At 33.3% G+C, this 20241-nt stretch overlaps 1 protein-coding gene across 3 annotated transcripts in view; it reads left to right on the plus strand.

The window, feature by feature from the left end:
• Positions 1 to 19392, plus strand: part of SCAMP1 (secretory carrier membrane protein 1) — a 97020-nt gene extending 77628 nt beyond the window's left edge. For 2 of the 3 annotated variants that reach the window (XM_032474761.1, XM_032474779.1), the window contains exons 8-10: positions 2073 to 2174; positions 3484 to 3601; positions 16425 to 19392. In XM_032474761.1, the coding sequence (XP_032330652.1) occupies positions 2073 to 2174; positions 3484 to 3601; positions 16425 to 16589 (385 nt within the window). In that variant the 3' untranslated portion in view covers positions 16590 to 19392. The remainder of the gene's footprint in view (positions 1 to 2072; positions 2175 to 3483; positions 3602 to 16424) is intronic. The other variant, XM_032474768.1, reaches the window with a different exon arrangement.
• Positions 19393 to 20241: the final 849 nt, after the last annotated feature.

A 20241-nucleotide genomic window follows, 5' to 3' on the forward strand; every position in this document is an offset into this window, starting at 1 on the left:
GGCTTCTGTTTTCCTCTCTGATGAAGGAAACAATTTAATGCGGTGACTAAGTTGAAATGTTAAGGACCTTGGAAAAAATGTGTTGGAATAGTGGCTGTGATGAACAGAAATGGAGTAAACTTAGGACAGTTGAAAATCTTGCCAAACAAATCGAATTCAATGGTATATTTAAAGATACTATGTCACGATCAAGTGAGTGGAGCTTATTCTGGGAATTTAAGGTTGGTTTAACATTAGAAAATTAGTTATTGTTATTCACCATATTACAAACTAAAATGGAAAAACAGTATGATTATCTTAATCAATGCAGAAAAAGCATTTGACAAAATCCAACAATTACTTTCATAATAAAAGCACTCAATAAACTTAGAATAAAAGGTAACTTTCTCAACTTGCTAAAGGTTATCTGTGAAAAACTGTAACTAATAACTAACATCTTAAGGGTAAAAGACAAAAGTATTCTACATATGATCAAGAACAAGATAAGAATATTCATTCTCACCACTTCTATTCAACTTGTAATGGAAGCTCTAGCCAATATAAACAGGCAAGAAAACCAGGTAAGAGGCATCAAATTAGAAAGGAAGAAGTAAAACTGTCTTTATCCACAGATTACATAATCATCAATGTAGAAAATATAAATGGAGACATATGCCTTGTTAATGGATCGGGAGACTCAATATTATTATGATGTAATTTCTCTCAAAGTGAATCAATGGATGCAATGGAATCCCAATAAAAATCCCTGTAGGTTGTTTTATAGAAATGAACCAGGTGATTCTAAAAGGTATATAGAAATATAATAGCCTAGAATGGCCAAAACAACTTTAAAAAGGGCAACAAGGTTGGAAGATTAACACTAACTAATTTGAAGACTTATTAGAATACTCCAATAATCATAATAATGTGATACATAAAGCAATGGAACAGAATAGTGTCCAAAAATAAACCCACCCATATGTAGATTACTGATTTTTTAGAAAAGTACAAAGGTAATGCAATGCAAGAAGGGCAATCTTTTAAGAAATGATGCTGGAATAATTGCGTATCCATATGCAAAAAAGAAACTTTAACCATACCTTGTACTACATTTTAAAAATTAACTAAAAAAGGAACACAGTCTTAAATGTAAAGCCAAAAGATATAAAAATTCTAGAGAAAAACAGGAATAAAATTTTTGTGTCCTTGGCTTTGGAAAAGATTTCTTAGATACAACAATAAAATCAAGCTCCATAAAAGAACAATTGGTAAATTAGAGTTCATGAAAAGGCAAAACTTCTCTTCTTTAAAAGACACTCTTAAAAGAATGAGAAGACAAGCCACAGTCTGGGAGAAACATGCAACAAAGTGAGTGATCTGAAAATAATTGTGCTGAATGAAAGAAGGCAGACAAGAAAAAAGTATATACTGTGTGATCCCATTTAAATAAAACTCTGAAATATGAAACAGTAGTGACAGCAGTGGGGAGGGAGGGATTAATCAAGTGCACAAGGAAATTTTGCGATATGGTCACTATTTTGATTAGAGAAAGTTCACAGTTAAATACTTATGTCAACTCTTACTGAATTGTATATTACAAGTATTTGGTTTATTGTATGTTAATTGTAATTCAGTTATGCTATTTAATTAAAAATAAAAAGAAAACAATTTTTCTTTCATCAGGATGTTTTGTGGTGTAGTTCGAAATTGAAAGGACAAAGTGAGGTTGGAATAATATCATCTAGTATTTGGATAATGGGTTCACCTACATTATTATGTTATATTAATTTGAAGTCTCAGTTGCCATTGGTAGTTTATTTATTTTGGGGGGAAGGAGAGGTAATGAGGTTTATTTGCTTATTATTAGTTTTGGGTTTTTTTTTTTAATGGAAGTACTGTGGATTGAACCTAAGACCTCGTGCGTGCTAATTACATGCTCTACCACTGAGCTATGCCCTCCTCCCAGCCACTGGTATTTTAAAAGGTGTTTTTTAGTGTTTGAATATCAGTCTGCATGCAAATGTAAAGGTATCGAGAAAAATGACATTTTTGCCCTTTCTTTTTCTCCCTGCTCCCTTTCTTTTTAAAAACAGGAGTGACAGTTCATTCAGATTCTTTGTGTTCTTTTTCGTCTATATTTGTCAGTTTGCTGTACATGTACTCCAAGCTGCAGGATTTCATAATTGGGGTAACTGGTAAGTCATTTACTTTCATCACTCCATTTATAATCTGTTCTCTGGTATCTTTATACAGTTTTTGGCTTCCTAAAACTATTTAACATAGAAAAGCCAAACTAGCAAAAGTAAACAAATAATAAAAATGCAGTTAAAGAATTTCCTAAGGAATAACCTTTGGACAAGCCATCTATTTGAAAATTATGTTCCTATTTTTAAGAACAGTATATTGTATCTAGTTTAAATAAAATGTGTAGATAATTGGCGCTAAGAGGAAGAGTAAAAGGAGATTTGAGGAGTGGTCTGATAGGAGGGCCAAGGATTGCTGAAGGGGGAGAAAAGAACTTGAAGGGATTTAAGGAAAAGGGTACCTATTATGTGTAAAGCACTGTTTTAGGCATACAAACATATGTTCATACACACATATGCACGTCTTTGAAAAGTACAGTAAGCTGCACGCACATTTTTTAGCCATTCTGATATGTGTGTAGTGATACCTCACTGTAGTTTTAATATTTATTTCCCTAATTAATCATAATGATTTACATCTTTTCATGTGCTTATTCGCCATCCTTATATCCTCTTGGTGAAATGTTTCTTCATGTCTTTGCCCATTTTCTAATTGAAATTTATTTATTCACATATTTATTTATTTAAAGTCTGTACAATTGTGTAGTTTGAATTGTTATTTTATTTTATTTATTTATTTTACTTTTTTATTGTGTAATAGTTATTTTACAATGTTGTGTCAAATTCTAGTGTAGAGCACAATTTTTCAGTCATACATGAACATGTATATATTCATTGTCACATTTTTATTTCGCTATGAGCTACCACAAGATCTTGTATATTTTTCCCTGTGCTATACAGTATAATCTTGTTTACCTATTCTACATTTTAAAATCCCATTGCTGTTGACGCTAACCCTTTAAATATGTGGTTTGTAAATATTTTCTTACATAATTAAGCAAAATTTAAAAACTAATCATGAAATCATTGGCATAAAAAAGTATAAAATCTGGTAGTACACATTCAAGGCTTGAATTTGGTGTTTGACTTGAATTTAGACTATGCTGTTCATTACCTATATGACCTTGGGCAAGTTACTGAGTATTTCTGTGACCCAGTTTGTCACCTGTAAAATAGCGATTAAAAATGGCATGTATTTTATGGGGTTGTTGTGAGAATTAAATGAGTTAATACATACAAAGAACTTGAAAGTTGCCTGGCCCATAAGTGCTGACTGAATATGTATTAGTTGTTATGCTATTGTTTAAAAGCATGCATTAATTTAGTTGCCTACTTTTACTTTATTTTTTTAATTTCATAGTGGTTGGATTTCATCCCTTACTGGTCTCAACCAGAGTATTCCTGTTGGAATCATGATGATAATCATAGCAGCACTTTTCACAGCATCAGCAGTCATCTCACTAGTTATGTTTAAAAAGGTAAGTGAAATTTTATATCTGTAAATTTTCTAGTGAACCTGATGTTCGGTTCTCATTTTCCCATTTTGCTCTTAATTTAGTGTAACCTCAATCCATTTTGTTGTTGTTCTTATGCAAGTTTGCTCCCTGAGAATTACTTTTTGCAATTAAAAGTTACATATAGATAAGTTTTAGAAAATTGCATCACATTTTAAACCCCTTGTAAGAAGGGAATATTTTTAAGTCCTGTTAACTGAAAGAGTCTTTCATGAATTGAAGAGTTAAACTCATTTTTTAAACTTGTATTTTTTATATATTCTGATTTCTTTTTTTGAATATGAAGCATATTAGCGTGATTAATAAATAGAAGTAAAACTATTGTGTGGTGTGTGCATTTTATTTGTATTTAAAATTTAAAGACGCTAAATTATTTAAGAGTGTAAAGTGAGCTGGTGACAGATTCAGGCTAAATTATGGCGTGTATTTTGTCTTTAGTGACTGCCCAATTATCTTAGCCTTACAGTTGGCCTTCCACGTCTGAGCAACTATAGTTTGAAAATATTAGGAAAGTTCCAGGAAGTTTCAAAAAGCAAAACTTGAATTTGTCACACACTGGCAACTATTTACATAGCATTTACATTATATTTACAAGTATTTGTATAACATTTACATTGTATTAGGTATTGTAAGTAATCTAGAGATGATTTCAAGTATATGTTTGCGGGTGGATGTGCTTAGGTTATGTGCAAATACCATGCCATTTTATATAAGGGAATTGAACATCCTCAGATTTTGGTATCTATGGGAGTAGGGGTGAGGGGGGTTGTGGAACCAATACCCCACGGATACTGAAGGTCGACTGTACTTCTTCCTGTAAAATTTCCATGGCTGTTGTCACAGCCTTAAAAAAAAAATCATTACTTAGGGTAGGAAAGAAATCAATGTTTTTATTTGTTTATATAAAATTTTATTGTGTCTGGAGTATGTATTTTGGATATTCTACATGTGGTCCAACATGATATTGAAACCCTGGGAATAGCACCTATGCTTTAAAATGATACTTTTTTTTGTGGGTCTCACATTAAAGAAGTTTTTTTTTTTTTTTTTTTTTTCCGTTTTTTCCTTCACTTTTTAAAAATTGAAGTAACAGTCAGTTACAATGTGTCAGTTTCTGGTGTACAGCACAGTGTCCAAATCATGCATATACATACATATATTTTCATATTCTTAGAAAATAAGTTCTTAAAACATTTTTTTATTCTTTTCTTTATTTTTTACTGTCTGGTAACTTGAGAATAGGTATCAAGAATGCATTTAAATAACTCCCTGTATTTAAGAAGACTTCAGACTCTTGAAATATTTCACTTGTACATTTGTCTTTAATCCTTCTTATAACTTTATGAAGCCCAGGCTATGTTCTCTCCATATTTTGCTACTCATTTTCTCTCTTAAGCACTTTTACTTCTTTTGTGGATCTACACACACGTAACTATTGAAACTCAGCTTTCTAAAGTTACTAAATCCTATAGCCTTTTTTCCATTTTCCTCCTCCTTGAACTCCAGCCTTCTACACTACAGGTGGCTTCTCTTCCTCAGCCTTTGTAGTTGTGTTCTGATTCTCCTGCCTCTGAGGCTAGTCTTTCTCCTTAAGTAAAGGCCTTCTTAAATGCAGTCAGCTCCCTGCTCTTTGTGCTCTACAGTCTTTTTCCTTGGGAATTTTCAACCTCCTTCATTGTTTCACTTTCTTCCTTACTTGAATGACCTAGAGTCTTGGAGTGGAAAGACATAATGCTTTACCCAAGCAGTTGCATCTTCAGGTGCCTGTCTACATCTCATGTGATTGGTATCATCATCCCCCACTAACGCATCATAAACTCATTCTCTTCTCAGAACTAGCACTCCTTCCAGAAGTTCTGCTTCATATTCAAGAAACATTTAGTAAGACCACATATTGTATGATTCCATTTATATGAAGTGTTCGAAATAGGCAATAGAGACAAAAAGTAGATTCATGCTTGCCTATAGCTGGGGGTGGGGTGGAGGGTGACTGCAGATGGTTATAGAATTTCTTTTTAGGGGGTGATGAAAATGTTCTAAAATTAGGTTGTACATAGATACAAACACACACACACACACATAAATACACATATATTCACAGCACTATGAATATACTTAAAACCATTGAATTATACACTTCACAAGGGAAAATTGTAGAATACAAAAATTTATCTCAGTGAAGCTGTTTTTTAAAAAAAGGAAGTTTATTAAATACCTGTTATAAACGAGTGGGTCTCGGTACTTGCTTGTGTGGTTCCATGTAACATTTATGCCAGCACTTTGACTGCTTCTGTCAGTGCCTCCATTACTTTTTTAGTCACTTTCCTAGATATTTTCTTAGTGTCGTTTCCATCTTTCTCTTCCTTTCCATTCCCAACTTCAGCTAATCCAGAAATTTTTTTTTTTTTTACAGGTCACTCATATCCCACCCCTAGTTCTTTCAGTCCGTTTTGTGTATAGTTACTGTATTAATCTAAAAAACCCCAAACAAATCCAGTCCTCTGAAGATTTTTGAAGTGGACTTCGGGTTGGGACATGGGATTGTGGTGGTTGTGGTAGTAGGGCTGGGGGTGACTTTTCACAACTCCCAGATCCAGACTTTCTACTCTACTCAAAATGTACTACTCAGTTTCTTTAAATATACCATGTACATTCCTTTATCCCAGTTTTTCTTCGTGCTCTGCTTCTTAACCTCTGGGTTGCTTCATCTCTGCCAGGTAAGGCTTACAGATACTCTTCTAAGACCTAGTTTGCCTCTCCCTGCCTGTCCTACAGATCTTTCGCATTCCCCATGTCTTAGGGATTAAGTTGTACCTTTTGACTACCTTCATCCAGTTCCCCATATTCCCGACCCCTTGCCTCTTATAACCACAAATCTGATGTCTTTTTTTAATAAGGATCTGTCTGTTTTTAAATAATTGACCTACAATGCTATGTTAGTTTTTGGTGCAAAACATAGTGACTTGATATTTCTTTACATTTCAAAATGATCACCATGATAAGTCTAGTTAGTTACCATCTGCCACCATAAAAGATGATATATTTTTATAGATTTTATTACCCATACTTTACATGTTTTTTTGTTTTTGTTTTTTCTTTTAAAAGTCCTTTGTGGGTATGTAGCCGTAGTTTATAACCACTAGGGGTCAGGTTTTTCATAAACAGTTAATGCCCTCTGGAAGTTATCTGTACACACTATTTTGGCTCTAGAATAGTAGCTTTTTCAGTAGGCTATTCTGTGTCTCCAGCACCAGCTAAACCATGCTCTGTGGTATATATTTATTTCAGTTACAATGAATACAGTTTTGAGAATTTTGTTGGCATTCTGAAGTCTTGCATACTTCATGGAGTTAGATAATCATTGGTGTTGAAAGTGCCCAGTATAAGTGGTATCGTATCTTTGTTCCCCCCATAGTGTCATCATATAATCCAAATTTAAAATAATTGAAATGCAAGAATATCTGTCTTTTGTAACTCTTCATAGATAAAGGAATAGTTTAATCCTTACTATCTGCAGATAGATTTTTAAAATTTTCTTTTAGTTTATTTCCAAACAGTATTTTTTTTTAATAGGCTCATCTTTTTATAGTAAACTATTAGAAAGAATTGAATAATAGTTTTGGGCTAAAGGGAGATTTATAAATGGGTCAAATAACAAATGAATGCGTTACTGGAGACTGTGTATCAGGGGAATCCAAATTTTTCCCTTTCTTTGAATTGGTATAAGAGCTAGAATAACATGAGTATGGATGAGATAAATAGATAATACATAATTTGTATTTCCTTTCAGACCTAGTTTGAATGGTTATTTTTTCCATAAAGTTTTAGAAATTGTTTGGACTTTGTGTGTCCACATTAACAAAATAATTATTAATAGTGATTTTTTACATTTCAAGAGAATTTTAGGAAAAAGTTATTTCACTTCTTTAAAAAAGTTTTTTTTAAGTGCTTTAAAATTTTTTTATATGCCAAAATAACTATTCGGCAAATACTTTTTTATTTTGTGTGAGAGTATAGAATTGAGGTGTATGATCTAGAATAATGACAAGGCTCATTTATTAGTTAAATTGGTGTTTTACAGTAAATGCTTTGTGAAGATATCCTATTATATATAAAGCAATAGTCTTCTTAGATTAAAAGTGAATTTTACTTTCTTTGAAAGCATTATTGTTCACACTCCCCCCACCCCCTTTTGCTTTATTTTGGCTCTAGGACAGAATGCTGATAATTTTATTATCCTATTTTTCTGTGGTCACAAATAGACATGCTGCTTTTCCCTCTGATTCATCCAGCACTATAGTCTTTCCTGATTAGGAATCAGTTTCAGATGATTCACATCGCCTATTAAATGCTGATCCACATGCTTGTTATCTTTATCCAGGGGACACAGAATAGGTACAATAATACTTTTGAATCTAGAAAAATTGGCACTCTGAGCAGGTACTTTATATCTTGTCATTAGTTGGTATCCTTACTACATTCACTTTTTTTATTGACCAAATTTTAATTTTGTTATCCTTTCCTGTATGTACTAGACTAGTTACTTAGTAGAGCCGAAGTGTAGGTTAATACAGCTAAATAGATGTGAATTATTTTTACCTAGGCATCTTCAAATTTGGTAGATCTTCTTGTTTATACTGCTGTACATATGATACTTTTACCCAAATCATCTTTATATGTATATTTTAACAGCTTTAATGAGATGTAACTCATAGATCATGCAGTTTACCCATTTAAGTGTACAATTTAATGTTTTTAATAAATTACATTATTTTTATAAATTATGGCAAAATATATAAAACATTAAATTTTCCATTTTAACCATTTAAAGTGCACAATTTGTTTTTATTTTTAATTTTTGATTGATGTATAGTCAGTTACAGTGTATAAATTTCTGGTGTACAGCATGTTTCAGTCATGCATACACATACATGTATTCCTTTTTATATTTTTTTTCATTATAGTTACTACAAGATATTGAATGTAGTTCCCTGTGCTATACAGAAGAAATTTATTTTTTAATCTATTTTATATATAGTAGTTAATCATTGTAAATCTCAAACTCCCAATTTTTACCTTCCCCCCCCTTCCCCCTAGTAACTATAAATTTGTTTACTGTGTCTGTGAGTCTGTTTAAGTGTACAATTTAGTAGCATTAATTGCATTTACACTGTTGTATAACCATCACCACTATTTCCATTTTTCATCATCCAGCAGAAACTCTGCAGTCATTAACCAGTAACTTCCATTTCCCTCTACCTCTAGTGCCTGGTGACCTCTAATCTACTTTCTGTCTAATGAATTTGCTATTATAGTTATTTCATATAATTAGAACCATTAAATATTTTCCTTTTGTATCTGGCTTATTTCACTTAGCTTAAAATTCTTAAGGTTCATCCATGTTGTAGCATGTGTCAGAATTTCATTCTTTTTTATGGCTGAGTAGTAGTCCACTGTATGCATATATTACATGTATTACATGTGTTTATTAATTTGTTGATGGACACTTGGGTTGTTTCCACCTTTTTCTATTCTGAATAATGCTACTAAGAATATTAGTGTACAAGTATCCCTCTGAGTCTCTGCTTTCAGTTCTTTTGGGTATATAAGAGAATGGCTTGGTGTTCGTGACAGTTCTGAGTTCAGCTTTTTGAGGAACCACCAAACTGTTTTCTGCAGTGCCTGCACTGTTTTACATTCCTGCCAGCAATGTGCAGGGGCTCCAGTTTCTCCACATCCTCACTAGCACTTACTTTCCATTTTCTGATTATAGCCATCCTAGTAGGTGTGAAGTAGTATGTTCACTTTTTAAACTATTAACCTCTAAGGTTATTGCAAACTAAGGATTTTACTTTGTAACACAGGTATAGTCTGCTAGAGTAGTAGTGAATTTATTTGGTAACTTTTTTTCTTTAATAGTGAGGATAATTTGAGGCCATTTGTTTAATCTCTAGCAGGTATAGAAACAAATAACTGTTCAGTGGCTTCTACCACAAGTTACTATGTCTTCTAGGGGATATAACAATGAGTGGAAATTATGCTTCCTCTCAAGGAACTAAAAAAGCATGTGGTGTTTAAAACATGTAGATAAACCCTACAAAAGAAGAATCAGAATATATATCATTAGAAGTATGAGGAGTGTTCACAAAAGGGAGAGCCACAGCTAGTTTCAGCAGAAAGGCGACAGCAATATTTCAGATAGGTCCCGAAGGGTGAGTGGGATTTCAATAATGTGAATGTAGACTGGTAATTCAAGAGGCTACAGAAGGGACATCTGACCCAGATCGATGGCAGTGGAGGTTTCTAGGAAATGTTTAACTGAAAAAATTAGGCTTAGAGATCCAGACTTTCTAAAATAAATAAATAAACAACCAAACAAACAAAACCCCCTCAAAAACTAGAATAAATATTTCAGAAACTCATTTTGGTATGACAAGGATCTTAAAAGCATGATTTCATTTTTCCTTCAGTTTTATTGAGATATAATTGACATACAGCACTGTGTAAGCTTATGGTGTACAGAATAATGATTTGACTTAAATAAGTCATGAAATGATTACCACATTAAGTTTAGTGAACATCCATCATTCTATCTAAATACAAAATGAAAGAAATAGAAAAAAATTTTTGCTTGTGATGAGAACACTCAGGATTTCCTTTCTTGACAACTTTTGTGTATAATATACTGCATTGGTAATTATATTTTTCATGTTGTGCATCACATATGTGTTTCTAATTTATCTTATAACTGGGAGTTTGTGCCTTTTGCCTACCTGTATCCAACTCCCCCTCCCTCTATCCCTTTGCCTCTCATAACCACAAATCTGATCTCTTTTTCTGTGAGTGTGTTTGTTTTTGAAGTATAATTGACCTACCACACTGTGTTAGTTCCTGGTACACAACATAGTGGTTTGATATTTTTAGACATTTCAAAATGATTACCATGATAAGTCTAGTTGACATTTGTCACCATTCAAAGATACTATATAATTATTAACTATATTTCCCACACTGTACATTTCATACCTATGACTCATTTATTTTGCAACTGGAATTTTACAATCTTAATCTCCCTCAGTTGTATCTCTCCTACCCCCACCACCTTCCCCTCTTGCAAGCACCTGTTTGATCTTAGTACCTATGATTCTATTTCTGTTTAGTTACATTTGTTCATTTGTTTTGTTCTTTCAGTTCCACATATAAGTGAAATCATACATTTATCTTTCTCCATGTCTTAGTTCACATATTATAATACCTCTAGTTTCATCTATATTGTCACAAATGTCAAGATTTTTTTTCTTCTATGGCTGAGTAATATTTCATTGTGTGTGTGTGTGTGTGTGTGTGTGTGTGTGTGTGTGTGTGTGTATGTATCTATCACATCTTTTTTCTCCATCTATCCATGTGCGCTTAGGTTGCTTCCATATCTCAGCTGTTGTAAATAATGCTGCAGTTAACAGCATTCCATATATCCTTTTGAACTGGAGTGTTTTTGTGTTCTTTGGATAAATAACCTAGGAGCGGGAATGCTGGTTCCTTTGGCAGTTTTATTTTTAATCTAGTGGGGAATCTCCATACTGTCCTCCACAGTGGCTGCTCCATTTACATTCCCACCAAGAGTGTATGAAGGTTCCTTCTCCTCGTTATCACTAGCGCTTGTTATTTGTTTTTTTTTTTTTATAGTAGCCATTCTGACAGGTATGAGGGGATATTTTCACTGTGGTTTTGATTTGCATTTCCCTGATGATTAGTGATGGTGAACATCTTTCCATGTGCCTTTTGGCCATCTGTTCATCTTCTTTGGAAAATGCTTATTTGGGTCCTCTGCCCATTTAAAATTATGTTGTTTGTTTTTTTGATGTTGAATTTTATGAGTTCTTTGTATATTTTGGATATTAACCCTTTTTTGGATGTGTCATTTGTAAATATCTTTTCTCATTCAGTAGGCTGCCTTTTCATTTTGTTGATGGTTTACTTCACTGTGCAAAAGCTTTTTAGTTTGGTGTAATTCTGTTTATTTTTGCTTTTGTTCCCCTTGCCTGAGGAGATACATCCAGAGAATATTGCTGAGACTGATGTCAAAGAGCTTACTCCCTGTGTTTTATTCTAGAAGTTTTATAGTTCTAGACTTACATTTAAGCCTTTAATCCATTTTAAACTTATTTGGTATATGGTATGAAAGAGTACTCCATTTTGATTCTTTCACATGCAGCTGCCCAGTTTTCCCAACACCATTTAGTGAAGAGGCTGTTTGCCCCCCCATTATATATTCTTGCCTCTTTTGTCATAGATTAATTGTCTGTTTAAGTGTGGGTTCTTTTCTTTGCTCTCTAGTCTGTTCCACTGAGCCATGGATCTGCTTTTGTGCCAGTACCAGACTGTTTTGATAACTGTAACTTTGTAATGCAGTTTGAAATCAGGGAGTGTGATACTTCCAGCTTTGTTGTTCTTTCTCAAGATTGTTTTTATCTATTCTGTAGGGCCTTTTGTGTTTATGTACAAATTTCAGAATTATTCTTTTATAGGTCTGTGGAAAAGAAAATGCCATTGCTATTTTGATGGGGATTGCATTGAATCTGTAGATTGTCTTGGATAGTATGGTTATTTAAACAATATTACTCTTCAATTCCAATGTATTTTTCCATCTGTGTGTCATCTTCAGTTTCTTTAATCGGTGTCTTAAAGTTTTCCAAGCACAGGTCTTTTACCTCCTTAGTTAGATTTATTCCTAGGTATTATATTCTTTATGTGATTGTAACTGGGATTTTTTTCTTAATTTCTCTTTCTGATAGTTCATTGTTAGTGCATAGAAACACAACAGATTTCTGTATATTAATTTTGTACCCTGCAACTTTATCAAATTCATTGATGAGTTTTAGTTGTATTTTGGTAACATCCTTAGGATTTTCTATGTATAGTATCATGTCATCTGCAGTGACAGTTTTACTTCTTTCTTTTTAATTTGGATGCCTTTACTTTTCTTTTTGTTGGTTGAGTTGCTGTGGTTAGGACTTCCAATACTATGTTAAATAAAAGTGGTGAGAGTGGGTATCCTCCTTTTGTTCCTAATCTTAGAGGAAATGCTTTCAGCTTTTCACTGTTGAGTATGATTTTGGCTGTGGGCTTGTCATATGTGGCCTTTGTTGCAATGAGGTATGTTCCCTCTGTACCCACTTTGTGGAGAGTTCTTATTATTAATGGATACTGAATTTTGTCAAAAGCTTTTTCTACATCAATTGAGATGGCAATAGTTTTATTCTTCAGTTTGTTAACGTGTGTATCACATTGATCAATTTGCAGATATTGGAAAAATCTTTCCATCCCTGGGATAAATCTTACATAATTGTGATGTATGATCCTTTTAATGTATTGTTGGATTCAGTTTGCTAATATTTTATTGAGGATTTTTGTATCCATGTTTATCAGTGATGTTGGCCTCTAATTTTCTTTTTTTTGTGCTATCTTTGTGTGGTCTTGGTATCAGGGTCATGTTGACCTCATGGAGTGAGTTTGGAAGCGTTCTTCCTCAGAACGCTTTCTCTGAGTTGTTTGGAATAGTTGAGAAGGATTGGTGTTAACTCTTCTTTAAATGTTGGTGGAATTCACCTGTACAGACATCTGGTCCTAGACTTTCGTTTGTTGGGAGACTTTTTGTTATTGATTTAATTTCATTCCTGGTACTCAGTCTGTTCATATTTTCTATTTCTTCCTGATTCAGTCTTGGAAGACTGTACATTTCTAGGAATTTATTTGTTTCTTCTAGGTTGTCCATTTTATAGGCATATAATTGTTCATAATAATCTCCTATGATCTTTTGTATATTCTGTGGTGTTGGTTGTCACTTCTCTCTTCATTTCTGATTTTAGTGATCTGAAGCCCTCTTTTTTGCCTTTTTAAAAAAAATATTTTAAGGGGTAGGTATTTAGGTTTACTTATTTCTTTCTTTTTAGAGGAGGTACTGGGAATTGAACCCAGGACCCTTGTGTATGCTAAGCATGCACTCTATCACTTGAGCTATACCTCTCCCCAAAACAGATACCTTAAAGTCTATTTTTAGATGATAAGGTATGGAAAATAAATTTTTTAAGTCCAATTTCTACATAATGATAAAGGAAGGATTACTTGCATACAACTACTAAAAATGATTTGATGATGAAAGTAAAATTAACAATTTTAAATAGGGGGGGAGGGTATAGCTCAAGTGGTAGAGTGCATGCTTTAGCATGCCCGAGGTCTTGGGTTCAATCCCCAGTACCTCCTCCAAATAGGAATAAGTAAAAATAAACCTAATTACCTCCCCCTCATAAAAACAAACAAAAAAATTAAAAACAATTTAAAATAGTGACAGTGGCTAGATAAGATAAAATTACCTATAACCTTACACAGCAGAAAAAAATACATATCTGAATAAGCAATCTGGAAGGGAACTGGCTGAAATCAAACAAATAGCATAAAATATGATGTCAAAACCAGTAAATATGGTAGGGATGGGTAAAATGCAGGGTTGTTAAAATGTGTTCAAACCTAAGAAATCAGCAACTTAAAAATAATCACGTATATACAGATTGCATATATAAACCTCATGGTAACAACAAACCAAAAATCTATAAAAGACTCACAAATGAAAAATAGAAAGGAATCTAAACATAACACTAAAGATAGTCATCAAATCACGAGGGAAAACAATAGAAGAAGAAGGTAACAAAAAAAAAAAAGAACTACAAAACAGCTCGCAGTATTTGAGTTTTGTGCACTGAATGTGAATGTTAGTCTTTTCCCTCTAGGTGGCTCTCTGGGTCTGCATAGATCTAGACTGTGAAATGTGCTATTTCTGCCTTTATTTTGCCTCTCTTCTCTGTGGGGCTATGAATTACGTTTTAAGTAATTGAACTGTGAAGCTTATGAATATATAACATCAGCCACACAATTTAATACAAGTTTTAAAGCAAATTAATACAATGTTTGTTAATTACATGCCCATGAATTTGGGGGGAAAGGAGGAGAGACAGAGAAGTTAACTTGTAATTACTGGCACTGTGACTGGGTCTCATAAATAAAGATTTATTAGATTTCTATCATACCTTCATTCTAGGATCTAATTGTATGTACTCATTGTGAGATAAATTTCTTGAACAAAGGAGTAGTAACTTACCTGTATGTTTAATTTTTTATAAAAAACTTAGTTTGGAAAGGGAATAAAAATAGTTCTATACTTATGATAGTGCTGTGGTACTAAAAGAAAGAATTCTAGGGTTTACCAGAATATGTACTTGTCAATGCTCTTTTTCTCCCTAACCCTTTAATACTTTGGCCCATAGTAAAATGGTATTTGCTTTTGCCACTTTATCAGAAGAACTTGGGGCTGGTACCCCTTCTTATTCCCTGACAGCGCTTCATTTCTTAACTACTTTCTTCCCTTGGCATCTGTGAAAAGGTCCTTGGTTTTTCTCATTCCCCCCAATCATTTCTTGTTGTGGGGACCTCTTAAATATTGGTGTCTTAATAGGCTATGGTACTCAGCTCTCTTCTCTGTCTGCTCTGTGTTCATGGACAATTTCATCTATGCCAGAGTTGTAGGTACCATTTATGTGCCAGTGATTTCCAAGTCCGTGCCCCTAGCCCATTCCTCTGAAGCTTCAAACCAAAATTTTACCTGTTTGCTGTGGCAGACTTAGAATAGGTATTCAGTAAACATTTATACAGTGTGTGAATGTTTAGAACTGAGTGTCTCTCCTCCCAGACCAACCCATCCTTTCTGTTCTCTGTCTTCTTGAAACAACTCATCAGTATCCAAGCTTGACTTGAAAGTATTTGACTCCTCCTTTTCCTCACTCCATGATTTCCAGTTCCTATCTGTCTAGGTTTGGGGAAAGAGCTGACTTTGGTGCACTGCCCTCATCCCCCAAACCTGCTTTGATAACAGTCCAGTCAGGCTTCTAATTTAGACGTAATCACACTGCAGTGTAATTACAGGTTCACTTTTCTGTCTCTTCCTCCCTCTCCCCAAGTGTGTAGACATGTGATAAATATTTGTTCTAATTTGCCTTTTATTGCTTCCTTTCTCAAATTATATTAAGTTGGTTAGCTGATGTTATATATTGACGTGCTTGATAGTTTAGGCATCTTAAAACATATGCTAATAGAGTATTTTTGAACCCTACTCATAAAAATCCACAATTTGAGTGATAAATCATTATGGACAGATGGTTCTCAGAAGTGTTTCTTCATAAATCCTTCAGGACTTGACCATACACAAAAAGTTTAAATAGTATACGGAGTGAATAGCAGAAGTATCTTTAAGGGCATACATATTGCTTGGCATGTTAAAAGATAAAATGGTACTATTTGATAGAATAGGGCCAGTGGCGTAGATATAAGTAACGTATTATTTTCTTTTATTTGTCTAAGGTAGTAAATTAGTGTATTAAAATCAGAATGTCTCTGGTCATGTTTAAACCATTCTTTTGTAGGTTGTAGTATATTAATTAGGAATAGTGGAAAACATAGCTTTTTGCATTTGGTTAAGAAGTTGTTTTTTTATTACTTTTGGTTTGGCATACACATAATTATCTCTTCAGCTTTGAAGATAAAAAGGAAAAATCTGTTAAGAAAAGAGTTACATAGAGTATTGTGTGCCAATGTGGTGGCTGATGTCCATGGTCTTAGGAGTCATGCCTAGAATCTGGTCCTTTTATCTCTGTATTACTGTTGAGAATAATTGAAGAGCTGTTGATAATGAACGTGTAGGTTACCCCTGATCTTCTCCCACTTTTCTGTGCCCCTGTAGGTACATGGACTGTATCGCACAACAGGTGCTAGTTTTGAGAAGGCCCAGCAAGAGTTTGCAACAGGTGTGATGTCCAACAAAACTGTCCAGACCGCAGCTGCAAACGCAGCTTCATCTGCAGCAACGAGTGCAGCTCAGAATGCTTTCAAGGGTAACCAGATTTAGAGAATTTTCCAACCATACACTGTTACCTTTTGACTGTACTTTTTTCTCTGGTTACTGTATTCTATAAATATTTTTTTGTTCAAAACACACAGTACACACAGCACGTATATTCCCTAATCACTTGTGCATGGGCTAAAACCAGAAAAACTTCCTTGTCTTATTATTTACCTAACTGTTTCTTAATATTTCAGTGCCCCTTGCAGAAAAAAACATTACATGCTAAATAAATATTCTCCATATTTTTGGGGGGATAAATGTTCAGCGAATTATTTCAGTGGTGACACACTGAAATTAACATGGCACTCATGATTAAAAATGCAATTAGTACTTTGCTGCAGTCATTCTTTCAAGAATCTTAGACATAAGGATTATACATTGGAGCCGTAAAGCAATGCTTCGCTCTTTTTTCCTTATTTATATTGAAAGAAATAGGACTTCAGAGACTTCCGGATTTTTTAAATTGGCTTGCTTTTAGCAGTTTCAGTCACCAGTGAGGAGCCTGTGTGCATAGTAGATATGTAAATTATCTTTTTATTTTCTTTTTTTTAGAGTAGGCGATATTTTGATATCAGTCTCTGATCTTGCATGGGCACCATGTTTCTTAAGAGAATTAGTATTTTGGGTTATGCACTGCCTGTGGTGATAGGATTGGGGAGTTGTTTATAGAATCAATAGAATCAAAGAAGTGATTTCCTGTAATAGTTTCTTTTAAATAAAAATTTATTCGGGTGCAATGTGAGCATATAATATTGCAGTGCATTATCCAAGAGAAAAGGTAGATAATTATGGCATAGAATGTAGTGATGATACCTTTTTTTTTAAGTTTTCAGTATTCATATCATAGTAAAATATTATTCTATGAAAACTTTGGTATACTCTCGTGGCTACCCTTTTTAATTGAACTGAGAATGTGTTTGGCAGCTCTTTTTTGGGGTATGTGTGTGTAATTTTTAATAGAGGTATTAAAGTCTAGCCTAACTCCATGTCCAAAAAGAACATTACAGTATTTAAGGAATTTTTCTTTTAGCCTCTCATCTCTAGTTGGCATTAAAAATAGAAAGACCCTGGCACTTCACATATATTTGAATCCCTAATGCACTTCACTCTTCAAGTTTTTGAGACAGACTGAATACATCAGAATTTTTTAGTAATAGAAAAAATAAAACATTTCACTTGCACCAAGCAAGAAGATACAAACAGTTGAATGCATTAATTATGAATATAATCACATTAAAGTTATATTATGTGGCACAGGAATTCATTCTTATAGTATACTTGGGTTGAAACTTTGAATCACTTTTAATACTGATTAAATGACTCAAAGACGCTTGTAAAGTCACGATACTGTGTTCAAGGAGTCATTAGCCAACCTAAGATTGCAGAATAATAGGTAGTGATTTATTAGACTTTATTTTAAGTAAGGGTAGTCTTTTGGATTATATTATTTGAGACCAAAAAATCATCTGGGCATAAGTGGTTAAATCGCTTTTATTCTTTCCCCCCAAATCTGGAGTTAAAATGAGTATCATGCTGTGGATGGGATTGTGAGTTCTCACCATTTATGAAAGAAGCTTTGTGTGATACTGGATAACACAGATCCATCCAGATGGTGTTTACATTTGATTTATTTGGGACTTTATTGACGTAATATACTTAGAATTTATTTCTTTTATTCTGATGAAAATAGGATTCAGAATATGAATTTAAAGCTGTTTTTATTAATATTTCTGATCAGTGATAATCTCCACCTACTTTCACAACCAAATAAGCCAGTTCGAGTTTTTCAGAGTCTATAATCTTACTGCAAATCTGTTTTGTCAGTGTGCTTCATTGAGTGTGGATTTTACAGACATTCAAAACATTAACCACATAACACAGAGAACTTATGTCCATCATGAGTTTATATCTTAAGTCGATAGCTTTATCATAGAGACTTCTGAAAAGTACTGAGATTCTTTCCTTCAAGAATTATGAATGCTTCTCTCTATTCTTTGGATGTCCTGTATTATTAAACATCAAAGAATGATTACCACCAACAGTACCCTTTTTGTGTGGATGGGGGAAATTGTTTTAAATTCCAGTTATTTGGATTAATACAAGCTTATGAGATAAATTGTTTTTAAAAACATAAATGTGCATTAAAATGATGGCACTGCTTAACAGTTTAATAAAGAGGGATTTTAAATTCTTACATTCTCTATTCTCTTAATAGTAATTATTAGTAAATAGTCACATTTGCACTTAGCAAACGATTGGCATTTGTTAATGTTTAATACTTAATATTAGCATCACCCAGTATTGTAATCATGAAATGGCCTTCACGTTGTAAGGCTCCATGTCATTTTTCAGTTTGTGATACTAAGTTTTGGCTACTTTATTTCAAACTGAAGTTTGAACACTGGAAAATTGTCGCTCAGTGGTTTGTAATTTGGGACTTGGATTATTTATCTAGGGATGTTTGTATATTTTGTCATTTAGTAATATTGCGCTGCCATTGTGGTGACTCATGGTTCTATATAAATGCTCTCCATCTGTCCCTCTAATGTTGCATGTTTTCAGTGGTTTGGAAGTTTTGTATATTTATTGTATTAACACAGAGTGTCATAGAATAAAATGCTGTTTACTGGATGTTTGTTCGTACAATTTTAAATGCTGTATGAGCACTTCAGAGGCAGAAATTATGCTGAGGGCTTAAACATATATAGAAATTTCACATTTGATTTTTTAAAAATAATCTATGTATAATTCATCATGTGCTACTAGACAAAATAAATAATATAAAAGAATTAAAAATTCTCAGCGACATAAGATGACAATTTTTTCTGTTTCATTAGACCTTAGTAGGTAGTGGAACATGAGCTTCACTCATTAAATATTTTGACCACTTTAAGGTCAAAATACATGAATTGTCGAGAAGTTAGAGAGATTCAGAATGGAAAACTTGTGGCCCAGATTTCTCCTTGTGGGATACCTCTGTACTAGTATTGATTAGATTGGACTTGTGTTCTGTTTCCTAACCTCACTCACTACCTGTTGTTTTATGTACTGATGAAGGTACCTATTTGCCTATTGTTGGATTTTTCACTTGGTTATCTAAAGAGGACATAAAAATATAGTCTAATAATGTTCATGGTAAATCTTATTTGAGAAATGCATGTTAAATTAAAATAGGAACAGCACTTCCAGTTTTCTGGGTGTTACCTAAAAAAAAAAAGTGAGTTTGGATTTTCACTGTTTGTATCTCCTATACATCGTGTCGAGATAATGTATGGTTTGCATTGTAGAGGGAATTTATGTTAAATTAAGTTTCTTAGTTGTTTCTGTAAATCGTTTGTAGTAGCATAATGCTTTTATAGATAGTGCTTTATCTTCTGAAAATGCTGACGTTAGCATCTAATTTTATATCTTTATTGGTAAAATCTGTCTTTAGACTGTTTCTGCACAGAATTTGTTAGTTTTTTGTACAGTTTTCCCTTGTTAGAATTACCGTGGCTGTCACACACACTTCACTGTATCTCCTTCCACTTTTTCCTTAAGGTAAATGTTAAGAGGAATTTGTTGATTCCATGCGGTTAAGAATTTTAGAGGTAAAATCAGAGTGGTTAATGTAAAAATAATTGAGGATGGTTAAAAATAAAAAATACTTTATTCT

This window comes from Camelus ferus, chromosome 3 (assembly GCF_009834535.1).
Source record: "Camelus ferus isolate YT-003-E chromosome 3, BCGSAC_Cfer_1.0, whole genome shotgun sequence".
In the NCBI taxonomy this organism is placed as follows: Eukaryota; Metazoa; Chordata; class Mammalia; order Artiodactyla; family Camelidae; genus Camelus; species Camelus ferus.